This window comes from Cryptosporidium sp. chipmunk genotype I (assembly GCF_004936735.1).
Source record: "Cryptosporidium sp. chipmunk genotype I strain 37763 chromosome Unknown contig_11, whole genome shotgun sequence".
Classification (NCBI taxonomy): Eukaryota; Apicomplexa; class Conoidasida; order Eucoccidiorida; family Cryptosporidiidae; genus Cryptosporidium; species Cryptosporidium sp. chipmunk genotype I.
The window spans coordinates 88,353-110,491 of NW_027125587.1; the positions used below are offsets into that span (position 1 = coordinate 88,353).

The following is a 22,139-nucleotide window of genomic DNA, read 5'->3' on the forward strand; positions in this document are numbered from 1 at the left end:
TTACTTCATTAATTTTATAAATAAAATTTCTCAGCTGATTTTTTTTTCAAACCAATAATCACTTATTGCTTTACATGCAAACTATCTGCAAAAAAATGCATTTTGACCTTTTTTTCCCGCCCGAAGTGGCCACATGCAACTACGCATGCACAATTGAGTCTACTGACCTCCAAGGGATATAAAGGAAAAAAAAGGAAACAAATAAGATAAACAAAGAAAAATAGTTGAAAATGAAGAAGTTAACAATTAGATTTCACTCCCCCGGTAATTATCTTTAGTCACACATGAACCCTCTCCTTTTTTCTTGATTCTCCAGATTCACACTTACAAATTCACCAATCATTCAAAATAGTTTCGAAAGAGCAATTAGAATAAGGGGGAAGAGGTTAGAAAAGAAGAATAATTCTATTGAGTTCAATACTGAGAAATATATTGCGATAAAAGATAGTATTAGCTACTAATATACTCTGGAAGATGGCGATTCGAGTGATCATATTTGGCATTAATTAAAAGCTGTTCTCCTTCCTTTTAGTATTCCTAGTGCTTAGTATTGCTACCAGAATTATGGTGGTAATTATTGCCTGTTTGCCTAATCGAATTTTTATTGTTGAACTTTGAAGAATTTTGCACAAAGTTATGGCCCTGAGATTGATTGATCTGCTTCCACTTTTCAATAGAGATCTCCATGCCTCCAAGATAAAGGCCATTGTTCAAAAGGGTCTTGCAAGAAAATTCTGAATCTAATTCAATAATCCCCCAGTGCCTACCACTAACTCGGGCTCTCTCAATGTCAATTACATATCCTCCTCCGTGTACTTTAAGCTGGTTCAAAACAGCCTCTCTGATTTGATCATCAGATATATTACTAGGGAGTGAATGTACAAAGATTTTGCGTTTATTCTTCGCTTCCTTGATTGATTTCGGGTCCTTTTGAGTACTAGGTCTTTTTGTTGAACCGTTTTGAGGTGCCGTTTTATTCTTGTCTTCAGTTGGAACATGGATTGCATACCCCTTAACCTTGTTTCCACTCTTCAATGCTCCACCCATAAGCTTTCCTGCATAGCTTGTGACTTCATATTTATGAGGACTAGAACGGTTAATATTAGCGTTATTCTTTGCATTTAGTGAGTCGGCATGGTTTGCTGGATCTAATGGCAAAGGTGGTGATGCCGAAATAGTATTAGCAGCAGCATTATTGGTTGTTGTGTTGGAGGCAGAAGCATTGGCATGATTATTGCCAGTATTACTAGTATTAGCAGTAGTAGAGCTTGATGCTCTTTTCTGAGATTCCAAATGAGAATCAGAATTTGTATGGGCGCCCAGTGTTGTCATTGGTGGATCTTTACTTTCATCATCTTTGGGTACAGTGGCGTGCTTATCAACCTTGTTATGTTCATCAGCACAGTGCACCCTACTTGAATGATTTTGTTCCTTTTGGGGTTTAATAGTCTCTAAACTTGAGTCATGTGATTTCTTCCCACTATTCTTAACTACTCCAGACTCATGATTTGCAATTTTAGCTGTAGCCTGAACGCTTTGTTTAAGTGGTAGCTCAGAATCCATAAATATTAGACAATCGTTCCTGATAAAATACCATCTTGGACGAATCTCAGTTAAAAGGAAATTCTGAACAAAACTTCTTCCAACACTTTCTCCTTCTCCAATATACATTCTTCCTTTAGCTGTAATGCATAAAGAATTATTTATGGATTTTGAACATTCAAGTACCTCAACATAAGTTGTACAGTTGTTCAAGTCCAAAAGATTTATTGCAGAGCGAATCTTCTCCTTTGTCTCTGCCCTAATCACAGACTGTGAATTTGGAGAGCAATCAATTGTTTCAGAACGATTTCCCACCCATGTTAGGTATCCAGAATCGTGATAAAGCTCGTATAAGGTTGAGGGGTCCTTCTTCAAACGACTGTAAAACTCCGTTACAAAAAAGTCTGCAATTTTTGAGGCATTGCAAGCACTGTTATTACTTGTACCTTCTGTCATATTCAGAACTTGTCTCAATAAGTTTTTTAGTTGAGATTTATACTAAATTATATTGCTTACCAACTTTATTGGTATTTTTTAAAGAAAATGCGACTCCTCATTATTTGTCAATTATTTTATTATAGACGTGAAAAATTTAATTATTTATGCTTTATTATTTATATATGCTCTATATTTATTAAATATTTATTCATGGCGCCACACAATTTTCTCTTTCTGGGAAATAAATAGTTAATTTCCATCCATTTCCCTCCAAATACTGCCTATCACCTTTAAATATTCTTAATTGGTCTAAGTTCATTGAATGAAATCATTCCTTTTCTAATTAGGAACTGATCATTTTTTTTCACTATAGATTCTTCATTTCAAATCATTTGATGATGGAAAAGGTTTGTGATCTGAGTACATTTACTATAGTTAGCTCCAATGCTAATTAAACTTTCTTAGCTCACACAGCTAAATTCATTTTTTCGATTACTTGGGCTCTATATAATCTTTAAAGCTGCTTCAATTTTAATTAGATTTTTAATAAACCCAACAAAATTCAGTCCTTTGTACATCCTTGGACCAAACCCATTACTAATTTAGAGCAGACTATAATGCATAGTTTAGAAAATAACCACTTATGTTATATTACTTTAAAAAGAAAAATTCAAAGAATGACCAAATATTTAGAGGATATAAAAGTAATATTTGTTATTGAGTAATAGGTCAAAAAAAAAAAGAAAAAAGCAAATTATTATTTTTTTTATTAAAATAAAAAACTTCATGCAATCACTTTTATCGAGCTCCACTTGTTTTTTTATATTAAAATTAATTTCATTTTTTAGTGTCAGTGTTGCAATCTTCAATGTTTATTTTTCTGCATGTAATGATCAATAAATGCATGCAGGGGGACAATTGCATGTGGACACCAGTAAAGTAAATTAGAAAAAACAAAATATTTATATAAATTGTTTATATTGGAAAATAAGTTTTAATAAATTTAATGCATTATATATAGATCATATAAATTAATTAATTGGAGATTACGTAAAGTTCAGAAAGGAAGAAGGTAAATGATGCTAAATTAAAAATAAGTGAATGGTAAAATTGAACGAAATTGTTTGTAGATCATTAAGGTAAATAAAGTATTTTGAATTAAAAAATAATAAAGTTTATGAATTAAGGAGAGAGAACAATTATTAAAAGGGAATAAAAGCGATGATAGTTTTGATTTTAGGAATATAAGATAACTTCTAACAAAAGTAAAAATATTTGAAATGTATGCGACACAGGATCAAAGCCAACTGCCAGATGTCCCTGATTTCATCAAGAATGAGGTCAAGAGGAATGCATTTAAAAGCCAGGGAGGAGACTCACTAGGAGGCCACACATTTACGAGAGCAGCTTCAAGCTTGAATCATTATTTTATAGTTGCAAAATTGAAGAACAAAGGCCAGCTTTATGCTTGGGGTGTAAATACAAATAATGTTTTGGGATTAGGCATAGAAAATGGAGATTTTAATTTTCCCATGAGAGTGAACTTCTTTTCGACATTGGATGTATTCCAGGTAAGCTGTGGTTATTCACACACAGCTGTCTTAGTAAAACAAGTTACTGAAGCATCAGGAAGGGTATACACTATGGGACTCGGAGATAGAGGAAGGCTAGGATATACTAGAGGTCACACAGAATTTGGAAATGAAGATAATAAGAATGATTTGAATGAGTCTTGGTATACTCCAGTTCCGTGCATTGTGAACTTCCCATTCAATGCAAAAATTAGTAGAGTTTCTTGTGGAGCAAACCACAGCTTGGCTTTATCAGAATCAGGAATTGTATTTTCATGGGGAATAGGACAATATGGATGTTTAGGAACAGGAGAATTAAATGACGTCTATTCTCCCGTCAAAATTGATGCTGGACCAACAGATAAGAAAGTAATGCATATAGCTGCAGGAGCAAGACATTCATTATGCTGTAATGAAGATGGTCAGGTCTTTGCTTGGGGAAGCAACTCAAATGGGAGACTTGGTACAGGAGGATCCCACGGAATGAAGACTGTACCGACTCAAGTAAAGTCTTTGATTCCATATCACATCACTTTGGTTGCCGCTGGTGAGTCCCATAGTGGATGTATTGATAGTTTTGGGTATATATATACTTGGGGGAATGGTGGGAGCGGTAAGCTTGGCCATGGGACTCAGTCTGATTGCAATATTCCGAGGAGAATTGAGGGGATCAGCTCCCTCCCTTTTGTACAGCTAACACTTGGAGCATTTAATTCAATGGCATTATCTCAGTCTGGAGAAGTCTATATTTGGGGAGCAAAGCAACATGAAATCATCTCACTCCCCACAAAGATAGATGCTTTTCATTCATCTATATGCCACATTAACTCTGGTCCCTATATATCCTTTGCTATGGACGTTAGACATAATATATATATGTGGAACAACAGGCTACTAGTAAACTCAAAAAAATCTGAAGCCTTGAATGCCAACGAGGAGCAATTATACAAGAGGATGAATAGTAAGAACCCTGTATTACTTCCATTCTTCCAAAGCAAAGCTTTTGTCGATGATTGTATATTTTATATGGGATTCAACCTAGTTGACTATAAGGGGAATAAAGTATCCTATGAACCAAAGTCAGAAGGAGGTTTGTTTTCAGTGAATAGGGTCTATAAATCAAAAGGATCTTCAGGAGTTGGATCATTAGTCAGTTCCCAGGTTCCTTCCTGGGCAGTTAGACAAATCGCTTGTGGTGCATCACATACTTTGCTTTTAGTTTACGGTGGAACAATATTTGCATGGGGAGACAACAAATACGGACAGCTTGGAATAGAAACAAGAAGACGGAAATCTGAAAATGGTGACAAAAATGAGTCCTTTCTAAATGAACCCACTGAAATCAAATTTTCGGAGCCTATTAGGAGAGTTGCGTGCGGATCATGGCATAGTCTATGTTGTGACATTAAAGGTAATTGTTTCTCATGGGGAAGAGGTGACAGAGGCCAGTTGGGAACCGGAGCTATACGTAATTTGTACGAACCAACAGGAATTGTTACTTTAAAGAATGTAATAGAAGTGGCTGGTGGGGAGCTTTACAGTGCATGCATTGTTGCATGTGTTACTACAAGAAATAATGATTTTGACACAATTAAATCAGGAGACCTCTGGATCTGGGGTGATGGAGACCTTGGAAAGTTGGGACTAGGAGAACATGTATTAAATTCCTGCATTGCAGCTCCAAGGCATTTGAATCTGGGAACGCCAATCATGAAGGCAGCCTTGGGATCTTCGCACACTTTGGTGTTAACAGCTTCAGGGGAGTTAATTACTTGGGGAGCTGGCTACTATGGACGTCTTGGAACTAACAGTACGAAAAGTCATTCAAATCCTATTAAAATCAGGTTCCCGATTAAAGGAGTTCAAATTATTGATATTGCTGTTGGATCTTACCACTCTATGGCAGTTTCATCTATTGGAGATTTATGGGTTTGGGGTAAAGCAGAGAATGTTCTATCTGATAAAGACATTCTCACGCCTTACATTTTTGCTAAATTAGAATCCCCTTCCGGAGTCCCGAGAATTTACTCTGTCCATGCTTTTGGAGACGTTTCCTATGCAATTACTCAGTCTGGAGTTTTGTGGGTTTGGGGCCCTGAAAATTCGGATACTCAAAATATTCAAGGCTTAGAAACCAACATTAAGATAAAGTCCCATACAGGAAGGGCTGAGATGATATTATTACCAGGAAATGCTATAGGAGTTGCTGGAAGTACATCACACCATGTTTGTTTGTTAGCATCAGGAGAAGTTGTATCATGGGGAGAGCCCTCTAGAGGTAAACTGGGACAAAAAGACATTATAAATAAAAAGTACATTCAAGATCCTATGCTAGTAATACAAAAGTGGAACGATGCAAAGAATCTATTAGATTCAGTAGGTAAGGGAGACTCAGTTGATGGATTAGCAACTGATAAGAAGAAAAACTATACAAAGGACGAGGGAGTTACTACAATTGAAGAGCTTGAAACATTCATGGGAGAGCTAACAAGTAACTCCGTACATTTTTCAAAGCAGGCAAAATCATTCGAATATGTACAAAGTTTGCTCCATAAAGAAGATCCTCGTACTAGGAAGGACTCAATTTCTTTGCTCGAAGAGGATTTGGTTGTGCTGTTTTCTTCTCATATTGAATACTTCAAGAAGATGAAGGAAGAGGAAGAAAGGCTCAGATATTTGACTTTTCTTGCTGAAGTACAAATGAGAAGACTTATTAATATGATTCAGTCAGCAAATTCCAACAGTTATATATTCATTGAAGACAACTACTACAGGAACATTTATGGGGATTATTTTAACAGTTTTATACTTAAGTATATGTCTATGATTGAGTACATAGTCACGATCCTCAGAATACAGCCATTGTATATTATTAACCTGATGTTGGAATGCAGCTTCGGAGAGGAGTTTGTCGCCATTCTCAATTGTTTGTATGGTCTATTTCCTCCTCAGTTAGAATATGTTGAGGTTTTTGAAACAAAGAATTTTCATGGGTTAAATGATTCTTTGATTATGCTCGAAATCATTGGTGAGGTATTATGTAAAAGGGAGTTGCAAGCAGCTTTTAGTACAAATGACGTTTTTTGGCCTGGAAAGTCAAAGTTTCTCTACTATTTGAGTGCTGTAGTGTTAAGGGGTCCAGATATAAGAAGCCTAATTCAGAATCTATTAGATATATATACTCCTACATCTTTGGTTTCGGTTATTGCAAAGTTTCCAAAGGAGGTTCTTTTGGTTTTGGACTCTTCTTACCTTGCTCAGTACTTAGGAATTGACCCGAATGATGAATCTTTACCAAAACATTATTTAAGCATGATCAAGTTTGCTGAAGTTGCTTTATTGGTGGGAATAGCTGAGAATATTAATAAAAATATACAATTTCCAAAGATATTGGAGAGATTAATGTACAAAGCGTGTAAATTAGTCAATCTAATGGAGATTCCATCGTTCAATCCTCTTTTAGATTATAAACAACAAAAAGACCAATCAATACAACAGCCTTTAGTTAGATTACTTATATACGGAGTGATACTCCCAGTATTGGAGCAGTGCAATGCTTATTGTACATATTTCTATTTCCCTCTAATTACAGATATGAGAATAATGTCCTCAATTCAGCTTTTGGCTCATTCTATCAAAGTGTTCCTAGCAGGATATTTAAATCAAACTTCCAGTTCTCAAGGATTCTTATGGATTAATTCATTAACAAGCTTTTCTAGTTCAATTACTATTAAAATATCGGAAATGGTTAATGAGCAAAAAGATGTAACAGATTTGTCTCTAACTTATCTTTCATACAATTCACAGTACTCGTTACATTCGGATAATTACCATGTGGTACTAAATCTGGTTGATATTATGGTTTTAATTAATTGTATCCAAAAGTACAAGAATTTCCTGAGATTGAATTTAATGGATCCAGTAATTAATTCTGTTGAATACTTTTCAAGAAGAGACAAATTATCAATACCTTTTTTTCCTTTAGAGTTTATCAGTATGGTAAAAAGGGTGAATTTACTTCCAAATTCTGACGGAGGAGGAGTGTTTGTCTCTATTCGAGTTAGCCCTAGATGGATTATTAATAATGATGTACGTCAAAGTAGAATTTCAAATTATCTCAGAGTAAGTAATATTTCTAGCAATATAGAAATGGAAAACTCCAATATAAAAGTAAATGGAAAACTTTATGATTTGGATGAACAAAATTATGATGAATTCAGAGATGAAGAAAATACATGTCTTCCTCCATTAGATACTTCCATGATGTTTTGTCCACTTACAAAAATTGGAATTTCACAATCCTTATTACCTAGATTTGAAGCAAATGTTAGAAAATCCAATGGAATATCAGAGTTTGGATTATTTATCAGATATTTTGAAATACCTGATAAAAGGAGAGTGATCGAGAAGGGTCTACTAATTTCCCCTGTAATTACAGCGAGAACAATGTTTGAGTTACTTGAAACTGTAGATGAGTATATTGAACAGTTTAAGCGAAAGGAGAATGACAAAAGACAGTATGAACAGTTGTCATTCATGTTGGAATTCAGAAAAGTTGTTGAAGAACTAATGATTAATTATCAGGATTCCATTGCACCATTATTAATATGGATTACTAATGAAATGATGGATAGGTTTAGACATAGAGCTTATTTAGAGCATTTACTAGAAATTGAAGAAAAGCTCAGAGAAAAGAGAAGGTGGTATAAGGATCAATTAAGTGAATGGGAGGACGTTATAGAAAAGTCAGTTGTAAATATGACGCTCTGGGGATACAAAGATACCGAATTAATTAATTTACTAAATAGATACTACAGAAACAATATAAATACTTTGATGAAGCAAATGGAAAATGCTCTGTACAATACAATGATAAGTGGTTATTATGCAGGAGAAGACGATTTAACAATGATTAAAAGTGGAAATTATATTACAACTGATATTATCAAAAAAAGCATTACATTGCCATTTCTGTGTCTACCTTTAAGTATATTTATTATGAATAACGTAATCAAGATTAGGAGTGATGAAAAGATCTTTAATTTGTTCGAATCACAAAGAAAGACAATGATGAATTTCTTTAGAAGAACAGCTCAAATGAATAACTGGACAATATTTATTACCTTTACTCCAACATTGGGCCTTGATTGTACAATCACTACCAGTAGATCAGGGTACAGAATTCAGAGTTCTTTTGAGCAAAGAATTATTTGCAAGTTCTACATTACTCCAGACCAAGTAAAGAAGGCCAAGTTTTCCAATTTCCTATATACAAGACTTTATTCTAATGGATTGGTTGAAGTAAATTTACCAAGCTTTGTATCTTATGTGTATTCCCAAATATAGGTCAATTTAATGAATCGGTTCCAATTTAAAATCTAAAATAATATAACTCCAACATTTGAAGGTGAAATTTGAGGTATCTTCCAATTAAACACATAATATCTTAATCTACCGGTACCTATAATGAATTTATGATCTTTAATGGCTTGTGAATTTTGCATAAGATCCAGTACATTTAAGGCATCACAATTCTTATCTTTGACAGTAACAAGTATTTCATTAAATAATTCTGATATTGAACAAGTATTTGCAACATTAAAGTATGAATAAGCAATTTTGATATCTGGACATTTTTCATTGTTGATAACGGTAGATTCTACGATAAAGAAGCTGAACAAATCAGTAATTTCCTTATTTTCATTCTCCCGAACATAAGTCACGATAACTTTATCTATGTTCGTGAAGTAATGATTGATATCCTCAATACTAAAGCATTGATGAATTACGATTTTGTCTTGTAAGTCTTCAATTTTATCCAGCTTGATGTATGCTTGTTTTCCAAGCTCTTTTGAATGGTTAATTTCGTCATAATTTATCAGATTATTCATGGTTTCGTCACTCACATCCTTATATTGCATAAAGTAATTCTCCATTAATTTATGGATTTTTTCTGCATCAGAATCTACTGATGGTCTAAATCCTTTAAGTCTTTTATCAGCAGGAATACGATGAAATTTAATTAAAGAACTCATGGTCATATTTCTTGGGACTCCAATAAATCCAGTATCTAGTAATTTCTTTACATTAATTACACGATGCCAATAAGTTCCAATAGTAAAAGGCTTGGTAATATTCTTTCCACATGTGTAAATTGACTGAAAGATCTTCTCACATCTAATTCTTCTGGTAATTTCCTTAATAAGTACAGGGGCAAGTCTTTTAGATCTAAGCTTCTTGTGAACACAGAGGAAATTAACCACAGAAGTATTCATTATACAATTATGAATTCTAACTTTGATTGGAATTGCTGAAATAAACCCAACCATTTTCTTTGTCTCATCAACTCTGACTCCAACAAGCCAGTTTTTTTTTTGGCCAGGAACACAAAGAGCCCATCTAAGAAACTCTTTTGAGTAATTAAATCTAAATTGGGAATCATCATCCTCAACATAGTGGTTTTTTAATAACTGGTAGGTATCTTCAAAATCTTGAGATTCTATATCCCACAAATTACAGTCAAACCAAGAGAATCCTTCTGGTAACTTATATATTTCTTTTCTAAAAGAATCTGGTTCAATTTCAATTGGTCCAAAGGAATATTCATCGGAACAATCATCATTCTGAACCACTGGCTGGGTATTCCAGAATTTGTGTGGTTTAATTACGTTTGCAGCAGTGTTCATCAAGCTTCCCAAACTCATTTCTTTCAGAAGATTTGTAATCTTTTTGGTATTTGAGATCGAAGATTCAGTATTCTCTGTGGTTTCATTACTCATTCTTATAAATTACTCAAAAATATATATCTTTTGGATTGACTGACAAAACAACAGTAATAGTTAAGGTGATAATAAAAGTAAGTTTTATTATTACTAAGTAGTTTATTCAATTACGTATTACTTCCAAGAACACAAAGATATAAAGGGGGTTTTCTGATTTACATATATCATAAGGCTAAAGAGGGGCAATGTACTAATAATACTCTTAAAGAAACGGGGGTACAAAAGAAAATGACCACAAGTAAAAGCTCTTAAAAGGTTTGCAAAGAATATTTAGTTATGCATAAATGTGGAACATTCAAAGGTGAATAGATATTCTTTATCAAATCTCTAGAAAAAAGTGAAATAAAAGTATCAATATTTTGTTGATTATTAATATTAATTCCTTAACAAAATTATAAATAATGGGCGGGAAAGCATGCATCATTATTGGTTTAGGCGGGCTGCGTTTGGAATGTTATAATGATATCAAACAAATCTAGTAAAAATTTACAAGAGAAAAAAGTCAAGTAGAAAAAAAAAGGAATAAGTTTGAACAAAAATAAATTGAAAATTAGAGATTAAGAAAGCAAAATAATTGCAATATAAGTGCAGAAATGAAAATAGAAGATAGCGTAATAATAGTAACAGGTGGGATAAGTGGGTTAGGTAAGGCAGTTGTGGAGGAACTTTTAAAGGAAAACCCAAGAAAGGTGTGTTTGATGGACGCAATACTAAAAGAGAGTGATTTAGAAGAAGAAGTAACAAATAAGTGTGAAAAATACTGTGTAGATGTGACTGACTATAATTGTATAAAGAGTGCAGCAAAGTCAATAATGGATAAGTATTCGAAGATAGACGCTGTGGTACATTGTGCAGGCATTACTCACTGTCCAACTCCAATAGTACAGAAGGATGATAACGGGAAGATAATTGAGAACAATGAAGATATTCCAGAGATTTGGGGAAAAGTTGTGAATGTGAATGTTATGGGCACTTTGAATATAGTTCACTGTTTATCTCCATTTTTGGCTATGAACCGAGGAAACTCCCATGGGCTTGAAAAGGGAGTATTTGTTCTGGTTTCAAGCAGCACAGCAAGAGATGGCCCTGCTCAAAATCAGGGCTATATTGCATCAAAAGGAGCCATTAATTCGCTAACTTTGCCTTTAGCAAGAGAGTTAGGTCCACTGGGAATTAGAGTTGTCACAATTGGTCCAGGGGTTTTCGACACTCCGATGTCAAAGCATGTAATGAGTGAAAAAACTTCTTCTACCTTGCTAAAGTCAATTCCATTGGGAAGATTTGGTGTTCCAAACGAATTTGCCGAGACTGTGGTAAACGTTGGACTTAAGTCTGAATACATTTCAGGAGAAATTATTTATTTAGATGGTGCCTGGAGGCCTCCATTTATAACTAGTGGGAGTGTGAGAAGGTTGTCGATCCAAAAGTCATCTAGTAATGATGAGTGAATAAGCTTGAGAATGGGTAAAATTATAAATGTGACTTACTTATTCCACCATAATATTAATTCCGCTGATTTGTAGTGAAAGTTCAACCTTTGCTTTGGTCGAATTATTGAAACGAAGTCAGGGTAGAAAATACTAACTATTGAATAATATGTTACAATTACTTCTTAGTAGAATTTGTTGATCAATACTACATATATAAAATAAGTCTTGAATTATACATTTATTCTTCTTCTTCCCGTTTAAATATCTTAACTTTATGCAGTCCGATTGGTTTATTCTCCAATTTCCTTTTTGGCCTTTATTAAAACATTCCTTTAAGTAAATTGCTTTTAGTTGTTAAACATTTGCTTCAATACAAAGCTGACCCGACTGTATTTGACCTGGTAGCTCCAACGGTAGAGCGTCTGACTCCAGATCAGACGGTTCAGGGTTCGAATCCCTGTCGGGTCACTTTTTTAAGCTGCTTGGCGCCGGCGGCATTATTATTTATTTAAATTGTGGGATGCATGCATGTACAAAAGAATAAATGTAGAAAAAATTAGGTATGTTCAAGTCAATAAAAAAGAAGAGGGATGAGTTTTTGTTTAAGTGGAACAGAAGGAGGTATAGTTATAGAATGGGATGGTATTATTCGATGTTGAGTGTGGTTTCTGGGTTGATCATTTTGATTAGCTTTATATTATTTTTCTTATTAAAAATGAACAACTGTACTGGTAGGAAATGTGGTGTTTTCCGGACTTTTTCATGTTCTCCAACAAGTGTGTCTCTGTTGTCGTCAGCATTTATATCTTTGGGAAGTATTTACTCTATAAAATCAGCTTTTAGTTATATGCTTTCCAGATTATTGTATAGTTTTGCAAATTACAGAACGACAGATTTCATGGCTCTTGGGAAATTTGCTTCGATACTTGGGGCTTTGGTAAAGCATATTCCGTTTGTTATTGCTATATGTACGATTTGCAATGGGATAATATGTTTGGTTGGGATAATTTATATATTAATTGGAATTTGTGGTCATTCCTATTCTTCTGCAACTCAGATAGTTGTAGACAACTGTCGTCTATACTTTTCAAATTGTGAAAATCCCACAGTAAATTCAATTTTGGATTGCAATGATCCTTCTCAACTAGTTTCATCCCCCTTTTTACAACTAAGGTGTTTGCCAGGTGCATCTGAGATTTGTAGGTATTCACAAGAACTTAAGTCAGGTACAAATCCATGCACAAAAGAAATGCTAAAAAACTATCTGGTATCTACAGGGGATAGTGAAATTATTGAAGAGCTGGAGAAACTGACAAGGACTTTATCAATAAATCAACTTAGTCAAGTTGACAAAGAAAACAATAGCAAAGTAGTTGAAAGAAAACTTAGTTCGACTTATATTTCAACATTACAAGGTGTAAGTAATCGAGAACTATTAGATTTATACCTATTACCGTCCTCGCCTTCAGGCCAAAGTGAATTAGTAAGCAGCTATGGCTTCAGCGATCTGTATGCAGCAGCCCGTGTTTGGATAGCTGTTGCTTGTTATACTTACGTCTCGACGACTATTCTTTTCTTCTTCGTCAAGTACTTCAGCCCCCAGGATTCGTGTTTTTCTTTTGTTAGAAGCCCAAATGAATTCTTTCTTCTGAAAATACTAAACATATTTACTCCTTGGCAGTAAATAAAATGAAGCAAAATATAAATAACTTTAAAGGAGTAGAAACAATTACTTTCACATCTTGTTTGTTTCTTAACATAATAAATAGCTTGTAGGATATACCATAAGCATGTTTATTCTAGGTTCTCATCTACCATTTCACTTTCTCTTCTCCGTAGATAAACAATTATTCTTTAATTCAAAAAAAAAAGCTGTAAGATAATAAACAATAACTCGGATAATTAAGATGTTGTCTTGAAAACTGTTGTAGCCACGTCTGATAACTTAAATAAGGAAAAAAAACTATTTAAAAAATGATTAATTTCTTTCTTTTTAATCTCGATACCCCCCTCCGTTTGACATAATATCGAGTTTTTACCACACAAGGCATCAGAGCCCGATGCATTTAGTACAATCCCATCCGATTTATGACGGGTGCCTTGCTGCGTTGGCGGGCAAATTTAAAATTATATTAATAAAGATTAGATAATTGTTTTATTTGACAACAGTTGGAGGTGGTATACCAAAGCCATATATCTGTCCATTAAAGAGGTTGTCATCAACCTGGGAGTTGAGATGTAGTTTGAATAGTTTGAAGAATGTGCAACATGTAACAAGCGCGTCGGAGCCAGCCTGGTGTGCGATTCCAATTCTTTGAATTTTAAGATGCTCAGAGAGCTTCTGCAGTGAAGAAAGATGGCTAAGGTTAGAGAGTTGCTTCAAAATAAATTTCAAATCGTAAAGTGTTGGGAAAAGCGCTTTAACAAGTTCTATAAAGTTTGTTTCAGTTTCTGGGAGAGGTTGCGAGCTTAGAATCTTCACAAGGTAAGCGAAATCATAACATCCATGAAAGCTGATCCACTTAACTTTGGGATTAAGAACAAGTCCACTTCCATACATATATTCACCAAAGCATAGAAAATCGATTCCATTATTCAAATGCTTATCAAATTCAATACCAGAGTGACGGAGAAATTGAATTGATTCCTGAGAATAAATATCACATTCCATATCGAACTTGAAGTTGAACTGGAAGGTTGAGCAAATATTTGCAGGCGCTTGACCGTATTTATTTCGGAAACTCAAACCTATCTGGATTACTTTAAGTAAATCCACATTAAACCGGACCGTCTGGTAATAATACTCATAATAATTATTTGTAGGACGCACCACCACGCCTGGGAACTCTGTATCTATCGCGACATATGGAAAATCATCCATGATTTCCGAAATCATCCGAAATGCCTCATTGATATTATTCTGCCAAACTTCATATATGACTCCCTTTTTGGAAGCTACCGTCGCATTATTATTGTCATAATGGGTCATAATGGCTCCTCTCAGGCTTAGCTATTGCTAAATGATAGCAATAACGTGAAAACTTTCAATCTTTCAACTTTTCCTGATTTTTTTAAATTATTAATAATATTAATTGGCCTGTCCAAATATATTTTAAAAATATGTTGGCGCCATACACTATGATGCTGAATGGGCGCGCGGCCTATTTCTAATTGGCATTCAGACTTAATTATCTTACCCCTCCCCCAAACTTGAAATATTTTAAATCAAGTTTTCACTATTCATTTTGATAGTTGCTATTTCTGCATTTCCAGCTTCTAATACTCTCCCCTCACCCTTCTAATTAAATTTTCATTATTTTCAAGGAATACAGGATAATTTTTTAAGTAGTGAGGCAGTAGTCATTAATTAAATTCATTTCCAGTGGACCACACTGCGAACAAAAGTAAGGTTTACTCCAGAAGCTGCTGAGCTAATAAAGAAGAAGGGCCTACTAGTATTATTAATATATTTGCAATAAATCCAAAAATATAACTACTTCTCTAAAGCTTTGTGAGTAGCCGATTATATCACACTTAAGAGTCTTTGCTTGCTCAGTTATTTAGAACTACTGGTATATTCTATAATATGAAAATTACAATTTCGTTAGCTATAAAAAATTTCCAGATCTTGATTTAATTTCCCCCTTTTCTGATTTTTGTCTCCATACCGAAACCTTTCAAAAATGGATTTTTTAAAGTCATCAATTCATAGAAACATGGAAGAAGAATTTGCAATTGAAGTTCCGTCAGATAGTTGCTGTTTTCAATCTGGAACAGCTCAGTCTACTTTCTCAATGGGTTTTGAAGAAGATACATGTTTGCGTGACTCTATCCGAACATTTCAAGATGATCCAGATTTTACTGAGCATTTTAACCAGAACTTGGATTTAAGCTGGAATGAAAGCTCCTCATTTGACCAGAAAAAACAGGAGCTAAAAGAACTCACTTTTGAGCTCGCTACAGATCCTTCTCCAAACTCTGAATTTCTCGTCAAAGTGACTGAAACTTTAGATTCTATTTTACAAGACGAATTTAAGGTTCTTGATTTTAAGGTTTCTACATTGGTAAAGCAAAACACTTATACTTCCTAATATTTGCTCTACACCGATACGAGTTTAGTAGAAAAAATTCATCAAAATTAGCTTCGCAGTCACATATTATTATTTTAGCTGCCAATCTTTATCAAGTTCTCATGTGCATGTTCCTTAGAAAACTGTAACTTTCGTTGAATGCATGCGTGCATGCATACATGCATATATATATATATATATATATATATATATATATATATATATACGCCCACATATGCAATATGTATTGTAGGTAAACGTGTATTGTAATTATGCGCTTCAGATTACATGCAGTTTTAATTAATCTTATATATCAAACTTTAATTATATTAAATTTGATGGTTCATACTGTATAAATGTAATTATTAAGCCTTTTAAATTTGGTTTTTTTGTTTAAATATATTCTTTCTCAAAGTCAGCATCACATCTAAATACCTTTCTAGTTGAATTATCTCTATTGTACAGAACAGTATACATTTTTCTCAGTTCCATATATATGGGAACAAGACTGAAGAACCTTTATTGGCCTGTCCCCACATACCCTATCTGCTCTTCTTCATTACTAATTAGTTGAAATTATTTATTAAAAATGCCCAAAGGTAACCCCCCATGCAAGAAATGGATACTGGGAGTTTATATATAATTGCAAGTAAATTCCCGCCTAGTTCTCAAGCACGTCTCTAAGAATAATAATTTTTATTCACAATAAAAGAGTCGTGTAAAGTCAGGAAAAAATATAAGAGGAGTATAATAGTGCCACCTTAGAAGGAGAGCTGTGCACAGCCAATTTTGTACTTTGAGGATTCGAGTGAGTCTTGGGCTCAGGCATAAAGAATTTTACAGGTGTATGATCCTTGTATCCAAAAGTTCTTGTTAATAATTCCTGCATAGAGGATTTCGAGATATTCAAAGTAAGATTGGACTTTTTATTCTTTTAACTGGAGTGGGTTTTTTATTAGAATATATGGAATCTCTGTTGGTTTTTTTGGGCATTTAAAGCAGAGTAAATTCTACTTATAACCGAGTATTATTTTATTATTATTACTTTTACTGCTTACCACTCAAATTAAGAGTTGCCTTACATAAGCCATTTTTCTGTTAGGGGTCAATACTGAGTTATAAAAAAATTCATTGAGGAGCAATTAAAAGGAAGATTAATGGATTTTTGATATAATTGGAATTATTCTCGAGACGAAAAATATATATATATTATATATTTTTCTCTTTCTCAATCACTCTCTTTCCTAGATTTCAACGCCATACAACATATTAAGGTTTTCACAGAGTAATAAATTCTGCTGGTTGCTAAAATTGTTGAAAGTTAATTCTGTGTGAATATTAACCATTACTACACTGAAACTTTATTAACTTGCCATTTTTGCAGTAGTTGGTGGTGTTAGAGAGTTGATAGAGAAAGATTAAAAGGCTCTGTGTGCTTCTATTATAGTTTGAACTTTTTTTTTGGATTATTGAGAAGATTGCAAAAGAAACAAGTGAGGGATATATATAAATACAAATATATATTACATATATCTTAAATACTTTTTGTTTTTCTTTCCCTGATCCCTTTGCCAAACAATTCAGAATATATTGTAAGTATTTAAGAGAAGATCGTCCAAAAAACTACTTTTTATCTTGAAGAATTGTTTGTTTTTAATCTCAGTTACCCTCATCAAATTTATTTGGTTATAGAAAAAAGAAATACTGAATTAAACAACACTTGAATTATTTAATTACTAAGCTGGAATTGTCAAATATTTCTTTGAACCGAATTCCTCTTGAGAAGAAAAAATACATTCATATATATATTTTGCATCAATACTGTTATTAATAAGGTCTTGAAATTACTAATTAGCCATCAATCCAATTAAAAAATTTTAAAAAAAAGCACATATATTCACGTATTACCAATCAAATTTCTTCTTTTCATAATACAAGAACAAATCCTGCTTTCTTTACTATTATAACCTTCCGATATCATCCAAAGCAATGCCTGATAAAAAAGCATCCACCAGTATATGTGGATTTGAGAAAAGAAACTTGGAAACCATTAAGACTATCCTTGAATCGCTTCTGAACAGAGAGCATATCTTGGACAATGCGGTAATACAAGAATGTTTCAATAAGGACGTTTTGGGGTTTTCTTTGGACTCCGTGTCAAATTTGCAAGAATTAGAGGAAATTTGCTCCAGTTTACTTGGAAAAGATCCAAAGACCAATAGAAAAGAGCTAATGCATGCAATCAGTCTTGCAGCTGGAATGTCTGAGTTTCTTAATCTTTCAGTATACTCAGAAGACTGTAGTGAAATAAATCTGGGCATTTCCCATTCAAGTGAAGGCAAGAAACTGAGCGAAAAAGAATCCACGAATACCTTGCTTGATGCTTCAAAATTTATAATGGAGTTTCTGGAAGCTGGACGTGAAAAGGATATCTATATTAAGCCAATTTTCAAAGCTGAGCGCACGACTCTGATTTTACGTGACCTTGACAATGATGTCATAGAGAATGAGATCTTTGACCTACTTAAAAAATGCCCCCACTTCCATATAGGAGGAACTTCTGGTAATAAAGCAAATGAGAACAGCCCAGATGCTGTTAGGAAGTTGGTTGTCAACTTTCGAAAAGAAGTCCACGGTACCTGGTTTATAACTCTTAAAACTGAGGATCTAACCACAAAAGTTGCCTTGTGGTTGCGTGGTCAAAAGCTCAGAGACGACAATAGCTCCCTATTGCGAGTAGGAATAAAATCTGAACACCCAATTGCTAGTCTTTTGTCTGTATTGTCAGTGAACAAGGGTATTCAGTCAGTAAATAACAGAATGAGCAACTTACAGATTTCGGGAGCTGAAATGGGAATTGGAATTTCTCCAATGATACCAACTTTGCATACCCCCCTTTCCAGCTTACCTCCAAATATATCGGGTAATGAACTTGGAAACATGAGCACTGGAAATTGCTTGAATGGCGGGGCTGCAGACGGTCTTTCCTCACATAGGGGAGCTTTGCTTGGAAATGTTAGTCCAAAGGTCGGGTATATGGTGAATATCCCTGCATGCTCCAACGCTGCATTCATCCAGGCCCACCATCAAATAAATAAAACCGGCCTAGAGAATGATCAACCATCTCAGGACGTAGGCAATGAACCGAAAATGGGTATGGACAATGTGGGTAGTCAGAATTCCGAGCACATGACCGTACCGCTTCCAGTTATGTATCCGTATCATAGAGGCATTGGAAGAACTATTGGAGTTACAAACCATACAAGTCCTTTAAATGTATATGGGCCGATATCAGGGGCTCCGAATGGTGGTATAATTGCTCCAATTATGGTGGTTTCCGGGGCTACGATACCAGGAAATGTGCCTACATCTCCACCTTCCTCTCCAATCCTGGAGGCCAGCTCTCCGAATGCCTATAGGAACGATACCGCAGAAGCTATTAAGTCCCCAAAGAAGAGCAACCACAAGAGGAGAGGATCCAAAGCATCAGATATTAGTGACATTGATGCAAAAAACTCATCTCCCGATATCACAAATAGAAGAAATGGCTCTGAAACTGTCAACAATGTCTTTTTAACAAACGAAGTTGAGAATTGTGGAGCCTTGCCGGTATCTGATGGCGTTAACTCAGCTATGAGAGTAATTCCCCAGGGAGCCACCGCAATGATCCATGGAATAGCTCCCTTTTATTACGGAATATCAGGGCTACCAGAGGTACAGCCAGTAAATTTGCAGTATTTAGGGAGTGGGCCGCATCCTGGCTCCCACCCCCACATCTTCATTCATGGGAATCCGCAATTCCAATATCATCACCAAATTGACATGGGGATTTCTGGAGCAGCTGTTCAAGGAGATCCTGCAAACTTAGAATCGTGCCCATCAAATTCTAGATCGAACCCAGAGGCAAACAAGGACAACACACAAAGCAATAAATCTCCCCAATTACCACCAATTTTTCCTGCAGGATATTACCAAAATGTTCATTATATTGGAGAAGAGTCCTTAGGAGGTATTGGAAGTCACGGATTTACTGCTGGGAGCTTTGCAATGAATAGTAATGGAGGAAATGGTATTGTTGTACCTGGAAATTTAACTACTCAAAATCGAAGCTTTTGGGTAAGAAGTCCTTTAAACAACAATACCGGAAACCAAAGATTTAAGTCGAATGGCCGAAAGAACAATAACTCCAGTGGTAATCGTACAGGTACTAAATCTGGCCCCAACTTTTCTAACCCCAGGAAGAGTAATCCAAAATCTTCTTCTATGAATGGATCTAATCCAGAAAGCACATGCTCTGAACCAAGGGCAGCATCAAAGACAGGAGGTATTTCCCAGTCTCCCATAAATAACGCTATCCCAAGACAGGAAGAAATTGTTCAATATGAACATACGGAAATGTGTTCAACCAACAGCTCTAAACAGTACCCGAGTTACGAGAGAGAGGTTATTGACTGCTCGCCATCCGAGGGAGGAACAGTTAGAAACTATTCATCCGTGGCCAAAAATCCAGCAAATACTTTTTCTTCTGGTCATAATGAAGATAACCAAATTTCCAAGAAGCTCTCAAGTGACTCATCGTTACCAGCAGATGATCTTCAAGGCAAACAAGCATTCAGCAAGACCTTCAAACCCTTTTCAAATTCTGTAAGCAAGTCAAGAAGCCATAGAAATGGCAAAAAGTCTTCAAATGGTAATGGGAATTCTGGTTTAAGGGGAAGCTCTGAGCATAATGAATACCGACCCGATATGAACAATGATAAACTTAAAGTATCTGATAATTCCAAAGGTAGTAATGGGCCGCATAATCTTGCAACTGAGACTGGATTTAATTATCACCACAGAAGAAGAACTTCCAAACAAATTAACACAGGCGTTAATGGGGCAGGGGGAAATGGAAACTTCACCCAAGGAAAATATAATGGGTATGAGAACAACCACTTGCGCGTAAAACGTACAGCTGAAAATGAGCAGTCCCACTTTAATAGTCATGGAAAACATTCTGGTGGATATTATATTGGTAAAAACGACAATAATGGCCATGGTAATCAGACAGGTAGCCATAAAAGTAAGGGAAATGCAGTCAAAGGCAATTGCCAAGAAGCTAAGGGGATTGGCCTGGAAAATTTCCCGTCGTTATCTGATGCAATGGCAACCAGAAAGTAGATAACTCAATATTTAACTTCGAAATAAATCTACTCAACTAGGCGAATTGAAGTGACAAGTTTCTTTTTTCTTGAAACCTAATCGCTCAACTTTTTCTCCATTCTGACAGTCTTCGTATATCTCTACAATGCAGTCTTGGACTTTAGAACTAAGCCTTAATGCTTCAATACTTTATACATTAAACAAAAAAACTTCATCTCCCTTGATTTTTAATTCTAATTTAAAATCTGAACAATCCAGTCCTCTTTTTTTTACAGGCAACTGCCTGCTACTCTATACCAGTGTGCATGCAAATATTTCTACATGCACTTTTCAATGTGGAATGGCGGGAAGCCCCGTGACTGGTAACAACTTTGGGTTGACTAGAGGATGTAGTGATTACTATCATTAAAAAAAATGAGGGGGGAATGGAAGTGATATTAATTGAGTGAATATTGGTGATCAGAAAAACAAGAGTCAAACCTTCCAGGTGGCTTGCAATGGGTTATTTTTTGTTTGTATCAATTAGAGAAAAAGCCCAAAAGAATAGCAAATTTTTTTACACAGAATAATATATACTTGCATTCTGAAAATGAGCCTTGAAGTAGATTATAACTAACTGATGTTTACTTTGAACTTTCAAAAATAATAAAGATAATGATAATAATTGGTTCTGTTAAAAATATACTCAGCCAAGGCAAATAATGTAACTATATACCAGGCTGAGAATTCTCTCTAATCTTAGTGTGCTTCAATATGAATATTTACGCTCAAGTACGCTGAAAGTTATTTGAAAAGTTGTTTTCATGAATTTTTTTTTAACTTGAATCAAATGCATTAAATGGTATTTTTGGACATTTGCTATTTAATTACCAACCAAGCTGATATTTTCTCAACCTTTTAGAGGTAGAGATAAGTATATAAATAAGCAGATTAGAACAAGATTAAAGATATTGAATTTATACGGTTCTAGAATTTAATGCTGAGAGAAATACCTCATTAATCAAGTAATTTGGTCATGAAAGTCATCTATAGATATTTTTTTGTAAAGTTTAAGAAGAGAGATACAAAGTTTCCAAATGACGGCTTTTTTTTTTGAAGTTAAATTGATTTATCAGAAAGACGAGAAAGTCCAAAATATACTGCAAGATTATTTACTTATAT

The 22,139-nt window shown here is 34.6% G+C and overlaps 8 protein-coding genes across 8 annotated transcripts; 5 read left to right on the top strand and 3 right to left on the bottom strand.

The window, feature by feature from the left end:
• Nucleotides 1–537: 537 nt before the first annotated feature.
• On the bottom strand, nt 538–1,998 carry ELE39_000428 (nuclear transport factor 2 (NTF2) domain plus RRM domain; the record flags this gene model as incomplete). The annotated part of the gene is made up of 1 exon (XM_067343467.1): nt 538–1,998. The coding sequence occupies one exon, from the start codon at nt 1,996–1,998 to the stop codon at nt 538–540; it is 1,461 nt and encodes a 486-aa protein (XP_067202249.1).
• A 1,262-nt stretch (nt 1,999–3,260) lies between these two features.
• On the top strand, nt 3,261–8,897 carry ELE39_000429 (RCC1 domain containing; the record flags this gene model as incomplete). The annotated part of the gene is made up of 1 exon (XM_067343468.1): nt 3,261–8,897. One exon carries the CDS (start codon nt 3,261–3,263, stop codon nt 8,895–8,897), a length of 5,637 nt encoding a protein of 1,878 aa, XP_067202250.1.
• A 32-nt stretch (nt 8,898–8,929) lies between these two features.
• On the bottom strand, nt 8,930–10,330 carry ELE39_000430 (myristoyltransferase domain-containing; the record flags this gene model as incomplete). The annotated part of the gene is made up of 1 exon (XM_067343469.1): nt 8,930–10,330. One exon carries the CDS (start codon nt 10,328–10,330, stop codon nt 8,930–8,932), a length of 1,401 nt encoding a protein of 466 aa, XP_067202251.1.
• A 596-nt stretch (nt 10,331–10,926) lies between these two features.
• On the top strand, nt 10,927–11,781 carry ELE39_000431 (uncharacterized protein; the record flags this gene model as incomplete). The annotated part of the gene is made up of 1 exon (XM_067343470.1): nt 10,927–11,781. The coding sequence occupies one exon, from the start codon at nt 10,927–10,929 to the stop codon at nt 11,779–11,781; it is 855 nt and encodes a 284-aa protein (XP_067202252.1).
• A 544-nt stretch (nt 11,782–12,325) lies between these two features.
• On the top strand, nt 12,326–13,447 carry ELE39_000432 (uncharacterized protein; the record flags this gene model as incomplete). Its single annotated transcript, XM_067343471.1, has 1 exon — nt 12,326–13,447. One exon carries the CDS (start codon nt 12,326–12,328, stop codon nt 13,445–13,447), a length of 1,122 nt encoding a protein of 373 aa, XP_067202253.1.
• Nucleotides 13,448–13,918: 471 nt separating this feature from the next.
• Nucleotides 13,919–14,752, bottom strand: ELE39_000433 (Pop2p-like exonuclease; the record flags this gene model as incomplete). Its single annotated transcript, XM_067343472.1, has 1 exon — nt 13,919–14,752. One exon carries the CDS (start codon nt 14,750–14,752, stop codon nt 13,919–13,921), a length of 834 nt encoding a protein of 277 aa, XP_067202254.1.
• A 694-nt stretch (nt 14,753–15,446) lies between these two features.
• Nucleotides 15,447–15,854, top strand: ELE39_000434 (uncharacterized protein; the record flags this gene model as incomplete). The annotated part of the gene is made up of 1 exon (XM_067343473.1): nt 15,447–15,854. The coding sequence occupies one exon, from the start codon at nt 15,447–15,449 to the stop codon at nt 15,852–15,854; it is 408 nt and encodes a 135-aa protein (XP_067202255.1).
• A 1,968-nt stretch (nt 15,855–17,822) lies between these two features.
• ELE39_000435 (uncharacterized protein) lies at nt 17,823–20,996 on the top strand (the record flags this gene model as incomplete). Its single annotated transcript, XM_067343474.1, has 1 exon — nt 17,823–20,996. The coding sequence occupies one exon, from the start codon at nt 17,823–17,825 to the stop codon at nt 20,994–20,996; it is 3,174 nt and encodes a 1,057-aa protein (XP_067202256.1).
• Between the last annotated feature and the right edge of the window lie 1,143 nt (nt 20,997–22,139).